The 18181-nt window shown below is 46.5% G+C and overlaps 1 protein-coding gene across 5 annotated transcripts in view; it reads right to left on the bottom strand.

Annotated features, from left to right (window-relative positions):
- SMARCC2 (SWI/SNF related BAF chromatin remodeling complex subunit C2) overlaps positions 1-18181 on the bottom strand; it is a 209476-nt gene that overhangs the window by 102362 nt on the left and 88933 nt on the right. For all 5 annotated transcript variants that reach the window (XM_082245457.1, XM_082245459.1, XM_082245460.1 and 2 more), the window contains exons 8-10: positions 7215-7330; positions 4289-4413; positions 4150-4209 (exon numbers count right to left, since the gene is read on the bottom strand). In XM_082245457.1, the coding sequence (XP_082101583.1) occupies positions 4150-4209; positions 4289-4413; positions 7215-7330 (301 nt within the window). The remainder of the gene's footprint in view (positions 1-4149; positions 4210-4288; positions 4414-7214; positions 7331-18181) is intronic.

Genomic DNA, 18181 nt, shown 5'->3' with positions numbered 1-18181 from the left:
AAGAGAGAAAATCCCCCTAATGTAGGGACGTCACTACCGTGCGATTAGACTCCATTCGGAACTTCTGTACCCGTACAAAGCAGTTTAGCACCTAGGGGTCCAGAATTGGACGTACCTTGCCTTCCTTCCTGGGAACTGTAAAGAGGTTTGAGTAAAACCCCTGAAAACTTTCCGAAGTCAGAACCGGAACAATCACCCCTTGAAGTAATAAGTCTTGCACTGCCCCAAAGAGACCCAGTAAGCGATCTGGGGACAAGTGCAGGTTGGAATGGAAGAACCTTTCCGGAGGATGAAATCGAAACTCGATCTTGTACTCAGACCGAATGACTTTGTCCTGTACCAGGGAGGTACACGGATCTGGAAACCAGGGAAGACATCCCCCCACCCCAGATACGGGTGAGGTCGCCCCTTCATGCAGAGGAAGCCTTGTCCGCAGGTCTGGAAGAGCCAGCCTGTGACTTGCCAGACCAGGTCCTCTTGGAACCTCCGGTGGAGGCCCTGAAAGGCTTTGATCACTTGTCTTGAGACCCTGAGGGACGAAAAGTCGAGAAGAATGGCCCACATCTACGACAGGGCTCCTTGCGCTTGGTAGCCTGCGGAAGAAGAGTACTCTTACTCTCTGTGAGACCCTTAATGATGTCATCCAAGGAAGCTCCAAACAGGAGATCACCTACAAGGGGGAGATCAGATAAGGCCTCTTAGAAGTCTGGTCCACAGACCAGCATTTCAGCCAGATAATATGCCAAAGGACCACTGCTGATACAGGCAGCCTAGAATCAAAGGAGCCACATCCAAAGAGGCATCACAGATAAACTGTAGCCCCTGGACCAACTGATTAGCCAGCTCCGCAAAGACAGGGGGAAGATGTTTCCCCTCAAGGTCCCGGCGTAAAAGTTTAGCCCACTCGGTCAGAGTTTGCGACACCAGGGCAATAGTAAATACCGGCCTAAGTGCCGAACCAGCCACAGTGAACATATGGTGGGCCAGAGCTTCTGCCCTCCTATCAGCCGGATCTTTAAAAGCCAGGGACTCCTCAAAAGGAATTAAGGTAGCTTTATTTGACCTGGAAACTGGTGAGTCCACTACAAGTGGGACTGTCCACGTTCTAAGCAGGGAATCTTCATAAGGATACCGCATAGCAAAACGCTTAGGGACCACAAGAGTGCGTTTTGGACAACCTCACTGTTTTGCGACAATGTTGTGAAAGTAAACAGAAAAGGGAAACACACTTGCCGCTTTAGAGGGCCTGTGGGTGCCAAAACGAACCGGTGCCTCCAACGCAGCATCAGCCGCACCCTCCATTTTTAAAGTTTCACGCACTGACACAATCAATGCATCCACCAGCGCCTTTTTATGTGTGGCTAGAGGAGCAGAGGAATCATATATCTGAGCACTCAGGGTGCGTGGACGCACACCCAGTAGGGTGACTCGCATCCGCGACTGCCAAAACAGATTCAGGATCTGAGGCAGGGTAGGGCGGGGGGCGCTAAATACTAAGCTCACCCGAAAAACATAACAATTAGGGGAGGGCAGCCAACTGCGATCCCGCTAAGGGGATGCCGACCAAGGGCCCACGAATGGACCACCTACTGGACCCCGCAAAAAACAAGGGGGGTCGCCCTTCCGAGCCCCTCCATAGAGGCCCGCATGATAGGAAATAGCCCCCTTAAAAGGGGGCCGCCCACCATGATGCGGACGCGCAGGCAGGGTACACTGATAGTCCCGCAGCGCTAAAAAGGGGCAGGTGCCCCACACAATGGCTGCCATCAAAAAATAAACCGCCCCCACAGCGCCACCTCTTCCAAGGGAGGCGCCAAGCTGGCCACATAGCCCAGTAGGCCACAAGCCGCGGCCTAAATTTTTGTGGATGCCCAGCCACTTGGGCGCGAGCCTCAGCGGAGCCTACCACCCAGGGGCAGCAGAGGGGAGGGCGGATGTCCAAACGGAGAGTAGTGGCTTCAGCTATCCTCACTGGGGCCACCCCACATAGTTCCCGACCAGTAGGTCGAAAAGCAGCGACCTAAACTTTTGGCCGGATCCAGCCGCGTGAGTCTTGGAACCGCAGATGCTAAACTAACTGCTCCCCCAGCCCAACAACTGCAGCAGGGAACCCAGAGGACATCTTTGCCCTAGTCACTAACCCCCAGGGTGGTGGGGAACCCTGCTCAACCCCCCCCCCCCCCGGTGCACACCAGGAAAAACCCAGCCAGTAGCAACTCCAGCAAGCCCCCCTTAAGAGCCTGTGGCAAGAGCCAGCTCATAACCTCACCCGGGGGGTTGGCCGAAAGACCCACAGTGACCACCAAAATTTTAGAGGGTCTGGGGGGGGAACCCAAGGGTCCCACCATCCCAGGGAGGGTTCCACTGTCCCAGGGGGGGCCCACGTCCACCCCAAAACCCTCCAGGGGAAGAGGGTGGACAGCTACTTACCATACCAGGAACAGGGTGGGCACCGCTCCTGACAGACCACTGCTCCATCAGAATGAGGAGGCTGTTGGCCAGGAGGAATACTGTTGCTCAGGCCGAGGCCAGGTGGTATGCGCCCTCGCGAGACGTTTAGCTCGCTGGTCATCCCCTGTCCAGTGGGGCTATGTCGCGGCCGACCTAGCGCGGAGCTGAAGCTTGTGCCCTCGCTGGCTAGACTGGGGGAACCCTCTGGGTCTAGATTATCCAGTCCGTCGCTCAGTCCGCCAGTTGATTGTAGATTCTCACAGAAACAAAATAACAAAGATAGGAAAAAGTTCCATTTAAAGGGAAAAAATTGCCAGGACCAGAGATCCCAGCAAGGACCTAGGTCTGTACTCCTAACTAGACAGAAAAAAACTGGGTGCCTATAGCTGTGAGGGTGTTTTTACCCCCTGGGACTCCCCCTTAGGCGTAGTCAAGGTTTTTCCTGCCTAGTGTCCTACTCCTGTAGAGGGCAGTATATCCCCATGGTCAAGAAGATAAGAAGCTGTGTCCGTCAATGAACCAAAGAGAAACTACTTTTTTTCTGCTGTGTGCATAAACCATCACAATAAACAAAATATGTATATTTAAGCCTTGTTCAAAGAAGAATACTTAAGTATACATCCATGTGACAGGCCATGTTTGCGCACTTTGCCCATTCGGGCACCGACACTCACACAGTCAAATTAGGAGCAGCGGCTGTGTCCCAATAGACATGAATGGGACTGCCTGCATGGGGATACACGGGACACCTGTGCATCCTTTGCAGGCAAACATGGCCCTTAGCAAGAATGTACGCTTACGTACACCCGTGTGAATGAGGCCATAATAGTATATTTACCAGACAAAAAGGAGCCGATAAGAGAAGCTTGCTGTTTTTGTAGCCAGCCTGTCGCACGCAGGAGTGTTTAGTTAAATTTAGTCTGCATGGCTGCAGTTAGCCAATGTCAACTTATAGTCTGACTTGGTCAGCTTCCCCCTAACTCCAGCTTAGGTGTCAGTTCTCCCTACTGTCAGTATGTGGCACCACTACTTCAGGCATTATTGTGAGATCAAACAGTGGGTTTAAATTGTGAATATGCATGTATTTTCCCAGCCAACTACTATGAGTCTCTTTGTCAGTAGTGCATCATAGGAAAGGGTAAATATAATTGGGAGAGCTGATGCCAGCTCTCTTTCCCTTAGGTTTTGCCTGGGGAGGGTGCATGTGTTTGGAACTGCTTATTCAGGTCTGTCTGCCTGAAGAGATCTGAATGTGTCTGGATATGGAAGCTGTCCCTGTCTGGAAGCAGGATGGAGTCCAATGGAGGCCGGTCGCTAAACTGATTGTCTACAGAGGCATTCCAAACACAGATGTGTCTGATCCGACTTAAAAGGCCCCTTTCCTGTGCTGTGACATTTGAAGTAAAAAGAGTTCGGCTTTAACCTAGAACATTTGTAACATTACCTTCCTCTTCCATGGACAGTAATAATTTACTTTTTTGTTTTACCTAAAAGTGACTGGGACCCATCTGTTTACACATCCCACTATAAGTGATCTACACCCTGAGATGACATGTCAGCCCACCCTGGGTGTTTCACCATGCTTTCAGGGGTCAGGGGGGTTCAACATTCACAAATATCTAAAGGTAGGGATATAGTTTTCTATAGGAAAAATACTACTGCTTCATGTCACACAACAACCTCAACATACTTACTCACCAAGGTCAGTCACAGTGCCTCCCTTTACTGGGGCAGATTCAGAATCTTTCTTGGTGTTGACTTGGAAAGAAAATATAAATAATCATCATTCTAGTCAGAAGAGAATTATAAAGCTTTGTCTTCTGGAAAACACAATTACCAGCTTTGGGCAGGGTTACTTCTTCTACATTAGGCACAGGTGAAGGTTCATCCATGTCCTTTGTCAGATCCTCCTGTTCCTCCTCGCGATGACCCCTCTTGGATTTAGTGTAAGGAGTCGAGGGTCTAGGTGTATGAATGTTAGAAATTATAAGAATGATTACTGTTATACCAAGTGATCACAGTCATTTGTATAGAGAAATGCATAGCCCACAGCTGAAGAAAAACATCTACTGTAATGTAACATGGGACACATTACTAATGAAAAGCAGCAACTTTCATAAATAAAGAACTCACTGAACAAATAAAATTAACAGGCAAATTTATAAAGCAGTTGAGACTTTCACCAATCATTCACTGCAGTTGATTCAATCACTATTTTAAAACACGTGCATCAGAATGATTCACCTGCAGTGAATGACTGGTGGATATCACATTTACTTCTTTAAAAATAAGCACCTGTTTTCTCCAACCTGCAACTGAATAACAACCTGTACTATGGATGGCTGACAGTGGGTAACACTTCTTTCTACAAATTCAAATAAAATACACAAGATCATCACAAGATCAGATGGCAGATAAGTTAATGTCAATGTGCCAAGCTTGTTGTGTGTTATCTTCTTGAGCACTGATCCCCTCAACGCCCCATGTGAGTTCTCCATTTGGGAGCCTATGAGAGAGAGGACCTGGCTGCTGGAAGTGTTGCTTCCACCTAAAGGAGATGTCCACATCAAGTAGGCAGTGATGAAGCCATCTGAAGTACCCCGGGAAGTAAACACAAGAAAATAATTGGGTTGGCACTGTCACATGACTGCGGCTTCAGGCAGGTAATGTGGTGCATTTGTATAGTTGTTTTCTTTTCATACCAGCAGTTCGGGGTAATGGCGGTTGCTGAAATCCTGAAGCTGGGCTTTAAGAAAATGTACGGTAGCACTGTACAGCATGTGTTGTTTAACTGTACCATTTGTACATACAGTATAAGGATCCAACTCTATTAAAAATAATATATAGCCTAAACTTTTTTTTCAAATTTTGGATAGAGTTAAAAACCTTGTCATATTTTTTTATTTATTTTTGCTGTCTCTGTCCAATTAGGGAGATTTCCTTTCACTTGCTATCCTGGAGGTGCCACAAGACATGAGGAAATTTCTACAAAGTCAGGGGAAATTCCCATATAACTTTCACCGAATGGGTGTCCCCAATGGAAGTATTCCCCTAACCTCTTGCTCTTGTGACAACTGTAAACCTTTCTTTGTGATAATCCTAGCTCCCAGCAAGAACACAAACAGCAAACAGAAATTTGACTAGGGTTCTAATCCTTCCCATACTCTATCCTTGCAACGTGAAAAGGTACGTCCCTGTTTATTTTTACCATTTGTACATGTAATTCAAATTAGGTAACCATACTCTAAGCACATGTACAGTGTTTTTTTTTTTTTTTTTAAAGGAAAGTAAAAAAAGTATTCTATAAAAATAGTAAGTAGGATATAATAGGTAAAGAAGCATCAAAATTTCAGTGACCTAAACATATCGGCCAAAAATGGTGTGATCGGCATTGGTAGCCGATAATGGCGCAGAAAACGCATAAATTCATATTCATTTAAATTCATGATAATAATTAAAAAGCTGAAAATAATACAATTATACATAAAAATATATATATTTTTAAAAACTGTCATTTTCAGTTTCAGTTTTAGGCCAAGCGCATCCTGCTAAATTTTTGGTTTCGGTACCAAAATCCATTCGGTGCACCTCTAATAATAAGTGTAAAATCTAGAACGTAAAAACTAAAACTGGTTCTAAACCAACCATTTTTTCATTTAATACATTTTTATTGTTTTTTTTTTTTTTTTTTTTTTTTAAAAAAAACAGTATTTTTCCAGGAAAAAGAACTATACAACTTTACATGCCATGTTTGATTATTTTGAAAAACAGGAAAAAAATGTGTCTTCATAAATTTTTTTTAATAATTTCAAACATGAGATGATCCAAAAAAAAAAAAAAAAGAAGCTCCAGTATTACAAAAATTTTTTTAAAGTCAACAGTTACAAATACTGTAGCTGCTGATTTTTAATAAAAGAACTTACCTGTCCCTGGATCCAGCGCTGTCCTCACCCAAGCCGATTCTTCAATCGGCTTCGGGTACAGGTGCCAGCATCTTCAATAAGGGAAATCAGCAGTGAAGTCTTGTGGCTCCACAGCCGGCTTTTAAATGTGCTTTGTGAATGGTCCCGCAGTCTTCTGGGACCTGTGATGTGTCACAGAAGACTGCGGGGAAAGGCTAAAGTTCCTCTCAGATCGCCACACCGATCTGACCATAAGTGGGGTAGAGGGTACCTGTCAAAATCAGCTACCTCCCCCCCCCTTCAAAAAAAGTGCCAAATGTAGAGAAGAAGGGGGGAGGAGGGAGAGCAAAACTTCCCCTTTTGTGTGAAGTTCTGCTTTTAAAAGAGGAGCTAAAGCAAGCTGTAGTAAAAGGGTTGGGTAGGACTAGGGGAGAAAGGGATGGTAAGAGAATAAAGGTTGTCACACCAAGTCCAGATCCTCCCACCAACAGAGGGCCCGATTATGGCAAAGAAAAAAAAAGGGGGGGGTTGTATACCTTTCTGTTTTTCTGCTTTCCCTGACCCCTCTTGTATTTATAGAATCAAGTGAGTCAGAACTAAGGGTAGGTGGTAAATAAAGAATTTTGCAATTTATTTGTGACTGCGCAGACTATTTGTTAGTCTCTAAACTAGAATCTCTTCACTTTTTGGCAATTCCCCCAAATTCCCCAAAAGAACCATCTGTTTGGCAACCTCTGAATCACTTGTGGGAGTGGGTCAGGATCGCATGAGAGACTCTAAGTGGAGTAGCTACCAGCAAAGAAGCACTAAGCCGACTATTTAAAAAGTAATAAAGTACGAGCAGGTAGAAAGTGACCCTACCCTTTCTTGACATTCTTCTTCTTTGCTTCTGCACTTGGGGGAGGGGAAGGGGAACGTTTCCTCTTTTTGTAATTAGGTCCCTTCTTGTCCTTGCGGTCCGAATCAGGACTGCTTACCTTTAAGTAGAAAGTAACAAAAAGCCACAAAACTAAAAATATAGTTCGAAGTTCAGAGTTGTCAGGCCATAAGCTTTTACTGGCTGCATAAACTTCAGAACATCCTCCCACCCAAATCTCAATTTCTGCATGTTATAAAGGTGGCATGACAGTATTCTTTAAAGGAAACTTGCCATAAGAGAAATAACGTAGGTTGCCATGCTGAAATATTTCTTCTTAAAAATGCTAGCCGCCTGGCTGTTATTCTTAACCTTTTACTTCAATACTCAGAAGACTCAGGGACTCAGACTCCCAGGACCTTCAAAGTCATCAGATAACTAGCATTGCCGTAAGCAGTCAGTAATGGCAGCCCCTGCATTTCTAAGACAAGCTTACTTTAATGAATGTTTATTAAAAAATTTACAAAGTCAATATTTCTAACCAAATTAACCTAAAAATGAATGATCTTTATCTTAACCAGGGGTGTCCAACCTTTAGACCTTCCTAGGCCACATTAGAAAAATGGAAAGGTTTTGGGCCACACATAAAATACACTAAAAATAAGGATTGCTGATAAGCAGAAAAAGTCAGGAAATTGCAAGTTAACGATCAATGATATCGATAATGTACCTATTAGGGATAGACCGATTATGGGTGTGGCCGATATTAACATTTTTGAAGCATCGGTACCGGCCACAAACTTGCCTATATTGCTTTAAGTGGTTGTACCGCCAGATTTTAACCACTTCCATACCGGGCCAAATCTGGCACTCCGCTCCTATATGTAAAAATGATAATTTCTTTGCTATAAAATTACTCGGAACCCCCAAACATATATATTTTTTAGCAGAGACCCTAGGGAATAAAATGGCAGTCATTGCGACTTTTTATGTCACACGATATTTGCGCAGAAAGTTTTCAAAAGCAATATTTTTTTGGAAAAAAATAGTTTTATAAATTAAAAATAACAAAAAACAAAAGTTAGCCCATTTTTTCATTTAATGTGAAAGATGATATTATGGCGAGTAAATAGATACCTAACATGTCATGCTTTAAAATTGCCCACTGGTGGAATGACAGCAAACTTGAAAATCTTCATAGGCAACTTTTACAGGTTACCAGTTTACAGTTAGCGGAGGTCTTGGGCTAGAACTGTTGCTCTCGCTCTAACGTTCGCAGCGATACCTCACATGTATGGATTGAACGCTGATTACATATGTGGCCGTGACATACGCATGTGTTCGCTTCTGCGTGCAAGCATGCAGGGATCGAGGCACTTTGTAAACATCCCTTGTAATAGGAATAGTGCATGACATGTTCTCTTTATAGAGAGATCTGTGGTCAATAAGACCTCAGATCTCTCCTACAGGCTACAAAGCCTAAAAAAAAAAAAAAAAACACAATCTCGGCTATCCAGCCGAGATTACGGCAGTATTGACAACTGCCGAGCCGGGCGTGACATCATAACGTCGCGCCCAGGCCTCTGAGAGTCATGGAGACTGCTGGGGACCATATGGTCCTCGGCATTCTCTATGGTGTACTTCTGCCGCCGGCGAATTCCTTCTCCAGCTCGCCAATTGCACGGGTGAGCTGGTAGAAGCACCGGAGGGTGGCGGGAGAGGGGAGGTGTCCCCTCCCGGCGCCTGTAAGAACGATCAAGTGGCTGAACAGCCGCTATGATTGTTCTTACGGTGCAGGGAATCGCCAGCTAAAACAAATTATACCTGAATGATGCCTGCACCTGCAGGCATCATTCAGATATCCTTACTTAAAGCCCAGGAAGTAATATGACATCCAGCGATAAGGAAGTGGTTAAAAAAAAGTTTTTGTAAGAACTTACCGTAAAACTCTTTTCTCTGAGTCCTCTGACAGTCGCAGGCCAGTCCAATCAGCCTTCACTATTGGGTAATGGCAACCTCTGCAGGAGTAGCTAGGCAGTGAAAAAGTTAATACAACCAGACTTTTACACTTGACACACCCCCTAGAGGCTGTGCCCCATACATTACCCTGCTCACCTCATCCCATGCTCTCAGTTTTGTAGCAAGCAGTAGCGGAAGGCATCAACCCCAAGAAAAAATCAGAGGGGCGGGGGGCTGCGACTGTCAGAGGACTCAGAGAAAAGAGTTTTACGGTAAGTTCTTACAAAAACTCTATTTTCTCTTACGTCCTCTGAGAGTCGCAGCCCAGTCCAATCAGCCTTCACTATTGGAATGTCCCAAAGCAGTGCAGATATGAGGTGTGGGAAGACGCAACCAACTAGAAAAAAAGGCAACGTGTCAACCGGGCCAGAGGAAAAAACAAAAACTCCACCGAGCCAACAGGGCAACAAATGCTCAACAGGAGCTAAACCCCGAACCAAAAAACCAAACAGGGAATCAGACTTCCGAAAGGACTCCATGGCAGCCAGGTAAACCCTGACCGCCTGGACCACATCCAAGGAATGCAAGACAAATTCCTTGGGATGTTTGTGCCTCGCACAAAGCGAAGGTAAAACAATATCTCCATTAAGATGGAAGGCAGATACCGCCTTGGGAAGAAAAGTCTGATTGGGTCGCAGGACCATTTATCTCTATGAACAATCACATAAGGTGAAAGACAAGATAACGCCGCCAAGTCAGACACTCTGCAGGCAGAGGTGACAGCTACCACAAAGGCAACTTTCCAGGACAACACAGGCAAAGCTCTTTCCCTGATATTCTCAAAGGGAGGCCGATGTAGAACAGACAAAACCAAATTCAAGACCCACGGAGGCAATGGAGCCTTCCTCGGGGGAGTTAGATGACAAACACCTTTTATAAAAGTGCGAATCAAGGAATTAGTCGCCAAGGGACGCTAAAAGAAGATGGTTAAGGCCAACAATTGACCCTTTATAGTGGCCAACGCTAAATGCTGATCCACACCTTCCTGCAGGAAGGCCAAAAACTCTCGCTACCGAAAAGGAGCGGGGATGAAACCCTGGCGACTCGCACCATGCAATATACGGCCTCCAGGTACGATGGTAAATCTTCCTAGAGGTAGCTTTCTGAGCCTTCAACAAGGTAGGAATGACAGCATCTGAGAGACCCTTGTCCCCCAGCACTTGGCTTTCAACAGCCACGCTGTTAAAGACAAAGACTGTAAAGCAGGATGGAAGATCGGCCCTTGAGACAGTAGGTCGTCTCGCAGCGGAAGCCGTCAGGGAGGCTCAACGACCATCTGCACGAGATCTGCGTACCAAGACCGGCGAGGCCATTTCGGAGCCACCAGAATTACCTGTACCTGCTCCGACGCCAACCTGCATAGGAACCTGGACAACAGTTTGATCGGGGGAAAGGCATAGAGCAGCCGATACTGGTGCCAAGGCACCACCAAAGCGTCCGTGGCAGCCGCCAGAGGATCGTGGGTTCTGGCCACGAACCTTTCTACTTTTTTGTTGAGACGGGAGGCAAACAGATCCACTTCCGGAGTTCCCCATCGGCCACACAGGAGGCGGAAGACCTCCTGGTGTAAGGACCATTCCCCCTGGTCCAAGGTCTGGCGGCTGAGATAATCCGCCTGCCAGTTCTCCACTCCCGGAATGTGGATGGCTGAAATCGCTGAAACGTGGGTCTTGGCCCAAGACAGGATCTCGGCCACTTCCTTGGCCGCCCGGGCACCAAACCTTGGTGATTGACATAGGCCACCGCCGTGGCATTGTCCGTCTGACCCCGGACCGGACGACCCTGTAGCCGTGTCGTCCAATGAAAAAGGCAGAGCTTGATCGCCCTGAGCTCCAAGACATTTATAGGCAGGAATGGTTCCTCCGCCGACCAAGTCCCCTGGGCACAAAGCGTGTCCAGGACCCCCCCCCAGCCCGACAGGCTGGCGTCCGTGGTGAGCACCATCCACAATAGAGGCAGAAACCACTTGCCCTGTGTCAAGGTGGGAGACAGGAGCCATCACAACAGGTCCTCCCTCGTGAGGTGGCTTAGAGATATCCTCTCGTCTAGAGACAGAGGCCACTTGTCCCATCTGGCAAGAATCTCTGCTTGCAGGGTTCTTGGGTGGAACTGGGGAAACGGCACGGCCTCGAAGGCCGAGACCATCAGACCCAGGACCCGCATGCAGGTCTGCAGCGAGGAGAGATCGGATTCCCTGAGGGACCTAATCTCGCTCCGTAGGGTCCGAAGCTTCTCTTCAGGGAGAAAAACCTTCCCTTGGACTGAGTCCAGGGCCATACCCAGATAAGTGAGACGATGTGATGGGGTCAGTGTTGACTTCTGAAAGTTTATGGTACAACCGAACTCCAGGAGCATCTGAACTGTAACCGACAGATCGCTCGACAGAGATGCACTTGAGTGCACCCTCAATAGGAGATCGTCCAGGTAGCCGATGACTGCAATCCCTTTCAGGCACAGCAAAGCCAACACCGGAGCCAAGACCTTGGTAAACATCCTGGGAGCCGAAGCAAGAGCGAAGGGTAAGGCCACAAACTGAAAGTGCTCCTCGGCCACTGCGAAGATACCGCTGATGACCTTCAAAGATCGGGATGTGCAGATTAGCATCCTTTAGGTCGACGGAGGCCATGAAGGCTCCTGGACTCAAGGATGCCACCACCTTGCGGATGGACTCTATCCTGAACTTTTGCACCTGCACAAATCGATTCTGGGACTTGAGGTCCAGAATTGGACGCACCTTGCCCTCTTTTCGGGGCACCATGAACAGGTTGGAATAATACTCGTGGAACCTGTCCCGCTGAGGGACTGGCACAATCACTCCTTGGGCAACCAGACCATGCAATGCCCCCTTGAGATCTTTTAAACGGTCGGGGGACACCCATCTGTCCCGAATCTCGGATAACCATGGTACCTGAAAGTAACGCAGACGTCCCCCCACCCCTACAACGGGTGAGGGCGTCCCTTCAGGCGGAGGAGGACTGGGCCGCCGAGCCGGACTGACCCGTCTTGGACTTACCAGACCAGGATTTCTTGGTCCCCCCGGGGACCTTGAAGGATTTACCTTTGTCTTGTGACCCTGAGGCACGAAAGGACCCCCGATAAGCCTTGTAGGAAGGACCCCTCCGAGGGCGGGGCTGTATACCCCTAGAATTTTGGGGCAGTAGGGTACTCTTTCCACCCGTAACACTTTTGATCAATTCATCCAAAAGTCGATTCCCCATAAATGGGACATCTGACACAGTTTTCTTGGAGACGTGGTCAGCCGACCAACTCTTTAGCCACATAATGCGACAGATAGCGATCCCCACCGCAGACAGCCTTGCAACCAAAGGAGTTTCGTCCAAAGCCGCATCACATCGATACAATACGGCGTGGGCCATTTGATTCACCAGATCGAGGGCCACAGGGGGGGGGCAATTTCACCACCAGGATGCGCTTCAGCTCCTTGAGCCATTCGGTGACCGCCTGAGACACCATCACAGCAGCGAAAACCGGTTTGAGTAGGGAACCCGCCAACAAAAAGATATGGCGGGAAAGCAATTCCGTGTGCCTGTCTGCCGGGTCTTTAAAAACTGGGGAGTCCTCCACGGGTATTAGTGTGGACTTGTTTAATCTAGAAACCGTATGGTCCACCTTAGGCGCCACTGTCCAGCGGTTGTCAACTGCATCCGCAAAGGGATAACGGTACTGGAAGCGCTTAGGTACTGTCAGCATATGTTTTATGTAACGCCATTGTTCGTTCACTGTGTCGTGAAACTCCTTGGGACAGGGGAAAACCTGACCCGACCTCTGGGCCTTGCGGAACCCGAAAGAAACCCGCTTACCTGACTGAGAGGGTTCTTCTACAATATTTAAGGTCCTCCTGACAGAAGAAATGAGTGCATCCATCATAGCGCGTTCCCGCGCCGTATTGGAGGGAGACTGCTCTTCCCCTTCTGAATGCGAGGACAGGGACCCCTCCAGGGGGGACGTTGTCCATGGCAAGCAAGTCAGGCTCTGAGTCAGAAGACTGAGAGGGCATCGGCCGTTTTTGAGCAGTGCTTTCTGACCTTAGACGCTAAAGTCGCAAGCGCAGCAGATAAGGAGGCCATGGAAGAAGATTCAGGTGTCCCTGAAGCCCCAACCAGGTCTGGAGGGAATTTGTTGTCCTGTGAGTCCATATGCACACAAAAAAATTTTTTGGGACACTGGCCATTTAAATCGGCGGTTCCCACAGTTCCCACCGCAAATCCACACCGCTGATAGAGACCCACTGTAAACTTAACTGGAGCAGAGAAAGGAAAGTATTGCAGGAAATATGCCAGGGAAAAAAGCAAAAATTAGCCCCCAGTGTCACAGCGTACTGTACCAGACCTCCACGCGCTGCTGCAGTGAAGAAAGGGAAGTGATGTAATACATTACGGCTACCCCAGCCCTGTCTGCCTATCAGTAAGGGAGAGGAGAGATTAAAAATGGCCGCTGCCCACACACGGCAGCTGCCCAAATCCAAGATGGCGCCTGAACGGCACCAAAGGGCAGGAAAAAATGTCCGCTGCCCACACAGTGAGGCCTTACCCAGAATGGCGGCCGAAAGTTCGGCTCCTGGTTCTGACCGCACAAAACCACTGACCACCACAGGGATAGCTGCCAGGGACCCCCCAGACATGACGCAAGCCCCCACACTCCCCCACGCACTCTCTCAATCAGTGCGCATAGCGCCCCCAGCGGGGCCAGATCAGAAAACGGTCGGGCATGGGGATAATACAGAGGCCTTAATGTCTGCCATCCCCTAGGAGTGGGCCACAAAACAATAAGGTGATACCACCCTTCTCCTGCGCTTAGAATCCAAGCTCCCCAACCACACTCCCCACGGGACTCACAACTGGCGTCTCAGATGGCTAAGGTCTTGCTGCCCAAAACGGACTGGGGTAGTCCAACGGTACTAGAGGCAAAGAGAAACAAAGAAAGAGCGCACCGACCTAGCGCATTATCCTCAATAATAGGCTTTATTCATGCAACATATAAAATGGCTACTCACAAACTCAGGTGAAAAAAGATCATATCAAGCTCAGTTGCTCCAGTGTTAGCAGTAGTCCATAAGTTAGTCCATAATCCGATGAGATGGCTCAGCCTCTTCCTCAGAGCCACCTAGGAGGACAAGGGGGTAGCATCACTCACCACACCACGATTCGTGGGCTCCTCTCCATGACAGGAAACACCTCCCACCCTAAGTGGGGGTGCCGTCAGCCAGGAAGGGACACTAGCAAAACAGGGCGTACCAAAGTTGAGACATCCCGGCAAAGAATCTTCGCAGGCTCATCCCCATCCAGAGGGGCACAGTCGTGGCGAGGCCTGGGGACACCGCAGACCTGCGACGCTTGGTGGCAGGCTGGGACACCATAAGGGTCTATATTACCCAGTGCAAGGCCCTGCTCTGCTGTCGCTTGTAGTCCTCCAGGGATCCCCCTGACTAACTGGCGATAGTGAGTGAATGAAGGAAATAAAATAAAACACTTCAAAATTCTTTCAAAGAAAATTTAAAAAAAAACGTAGGTCTCAGCTGGGTAACCTAGATCTACTCCTGAAGCTAGGCAGCAAAAAACTGAAAGCATAGGATGAGGTGAGCAGGGTAATGTATGAGGGACAGCCCCTAGGGGTGTGTCAAGTGTAAAAGTCTGGTTGTATTATCTTTTTCACTGCCTAGCTACTCCTGCTGAAGGTTGCCATTACCCAATAGTGAAGGCTGATTGGACTGGGCTGCGACTGTCAGACGACGTAAGAGAAATGACAGTATTCAAAACAGCCAAACTTGGCTTTTTGAATGCTTTTAAGTGCAGAGGAGGGGTTTGGGGTCTTGCAGACCCCAGATCCCTCCATAAAGAGTACCAGTCACTGCCTATTACTGTCACAAGGGATGTTTACATTCCTTGTGACAGCAATAAAAGTGATCAAAAAATAAAATTCAAAACGCCAGTGCAAAAATAAAAACTTTAAATGTGCAGAATATCAGCAGCTAATATCGGCTATCAGTCTGAAGGGTAGTCAGAAAATCAGCCCTGAAAAAACTATATCGGTCGATCCCTAGTACCTATCTGAAAAATAAAACTTCATTATTTTGTAATTTTTTTGTATTATAAAAGTAAAGGAGGGCAACATAAAACTAGTGCGATATTGGACACTGTTTTTCATAAACTAACACATCAATATCTGGTTCCATGGTCGTAGTAGCTATTCTCAATTTATTCTCAAAGTTGTCATCAGATATTTTGGTTCTAACTTTGCCCTTCGTGTGCTTCATTCTTGAAAACAGTTGCTCATAAATAAGGGGGGTTCCAAAAACTTATGACACGAACAAGGCAAGATTGTGAAGAGTGGGAGATACTTTTCAAAGTCCAGTAAAAAGACAGTGTCAAATTTTTCTTCAGCCGCATGTGTTTGCTAAGTGTAAACGCATTTTTACCTAAAACTCCACCCCAAAAATGTTTAACTATGTTTACGATTTTGTGTTGGGCCGCATTCACGGCCGTCTTGGTTTGCATGCGGCCCATGGGCCACAGATTGGACACCCCTGATCTAAACTCTATTTACAATGCAACAATTTCTGAAAAAAAAAAGTATATACTGCCATTTTATACATTCAATGCTACATAGCATTAGACTCTGATTAAAGAATACCTGCATGAAAATGTTGGCTGCATACATATTGCTACTTTTAAATATATATGTTCATCTTTATGTTGCAGAAATTGCTTTTCCAACACCCTACCCTTTGTGGAAATAGTACAGTGCTTAAGCTGGCCATAGATAGATCGAATTTTGAACAAACATTATTAGAAAAATTCATATGAAAGTTCATTCTCAGAACAATGGAATGTTGTTTGAAAGATTTCATTTACTTTTAACATTATATTATGGAACAAATGGAATTTACTGAACAAAAAAAAAAACACAAACTGCTAGAAATTAGATAATTTAAGAATAATTTTCCATCCTGTTCCTTGGAATTTTGTAGTCACTGTGGTCGAAAATTAATGTCAGTTTAACCCACTAATAATTCAAAAAACAAACTTTCTGAGAACATTCTTTTCCTAAGAATTTCCATTTGCAATTCTACTAATCTATGGCCAACTTTACTCCCTCTAGTACTGGCAAACTAACTTGGGGTGAGCAATGATGCAGAAAAAGGTGGAATAGGTCTAGGAAGCCTATGTCAGGTTAGTTTGTACTGCCAGAGAGGGAACAGGCTTGGCAATTCGAAAAGCCTTATTTGCTTAAATGGAACATGCAATTATTCTTTAAAAATAGTCAGAATTATACAAAAAATTAAGAGATTAAAATGCAAATCAGAGTGTTTCAAGTTTTTATGTGAACAGTTTGGAAAAAGAGATACAATACAGCCTTCCTAGCATGTTAACCAAGAAACTGTATACAGTATCTCACAAAAGTGAGTACACCCCCTCACATTTTTGTAAATCTTTTATTATATCTTTTCATGTGACAACACTGAAGAAATGACACTTTGCTACAATGTAAAGTAGTAAGTGTACAGCTTGTATAAGGCTTCATTCACACCTGGGCATTTTTGAGCTCCAAAAACGCTAAAAAAAAAAACGTTCCAAAACGCCCAACAAGTAAAACCCCATTCATTTAAATGGCCCCTGTTCACATCTCAGCATTTTAACACTTGAAGCAAAATGCCTGTAGCTGAAAAATGTACATGAGCTTCTTTTTGGGCTGATAACCAGCGTTTTTGATAGATGTCAATGCCTGCCTCAAAAAACGCCTGAAAAAAATGCCTTAAAATCGCGGTAACAATCGCGCGAAAACGCTACGCTTAGGTGTGAATGCAGCCTAACAGTCCAAATTAGCTGCCCCCCAAAATAACTCAACACACAGCCATTAATGTCTAAACCGCTTGCAACAAAAGTGAGTACACCCCTAAGTGAAAATGTCCAAATTGGGCCCAATTAGCCATTTTCCCTCCCCGGTGTCATGTGAATTATTAATGTTACAAGGTCTCAGGTGTGAATGGGGAGCAGGTGTGTTAAATTTGGTGTTATCGCTCACTCATACTGGTCACTGGAAGTTCATCATGGCCCCTCATGGCAAAGAACTCTCTGAGGATCTGAACAAAAAGAATTGTTGCTCTACATAAAGATAGCCTAGGCTATAAGAAGATGACCAATACCCGGAAACTGAGCTTTAGCACGGTGGCCAAGCCCATACAGCGGTAAAACAAGAAAGGTTCCACTTAGAACAGGCCTCCCCATGGTCGACCAAAAAAGTTGACTGCACGTGCTTAGCGTCATATCCAGAGATCTTTGGTCTTTGGGAAATAGACGTAATGCTGCAGAGATTGAAGGGGTGAGGGGTCAGCCTGTCAGTGCTCAGACCATACGCCACACACTGCATCAAACTGGACTGCATTGCTGTCGTCCCAGAAGGAAGCCTCTTCTAAAGATGACGTACAAGAAAGCCCACAAACAGTTTGCTGAAGACAAGCCGACTAAGGACATGGATTACTGGAACCATGTCCTGTGGTCTGATGAGATCAAGATAAACGTATTATGCTCAGATGGTGTAAAGCGTGTGTGGCAGCAACCAGGTGGGGAGTACAAAGACAAGTGTGTCTTGCCTACAGTCAAGCATTGTGGTAGGAGTGTCATGGTCTGGATCTGCATGATTGCTGCTGGCACTGAGGAGCTACAGTTCATTGAGGGACCATGAATGGCAACATGTACTATGGCATACTGAAGTAGAGCATGATCCCCACCCTTCAGAGACTGGGCCGCAGGGCAGTATTCCAACATGATAACGAACCCAAACACACATCCAGGACTACCACTGCCTTTTTAAAGGAGCTGAGGGTAAAGATGATGGACTGGCCAAGCATGTCTCCAGACCTAAACCCTATTGAGCATCGATGGGGCATCCTCAAATGGAAGGTGGAGGACCGCAAGGTCTCTAACATCCACCA

The sequence above is a fragment of the Pelophylax lessonae genome, assembly GCF_965119305.1.
Source record: "Pelophylax lessonae genome assembly, chromosome: 2".
NCBI lineage: Eukaryota > Metazoa > Chordata > Amphibia > Anura > Ranidae > Pelophylax > Pelophylax lessonae.
This window is presented reverse-complemented; position numbering and strand designations above follow the sequence as displayed.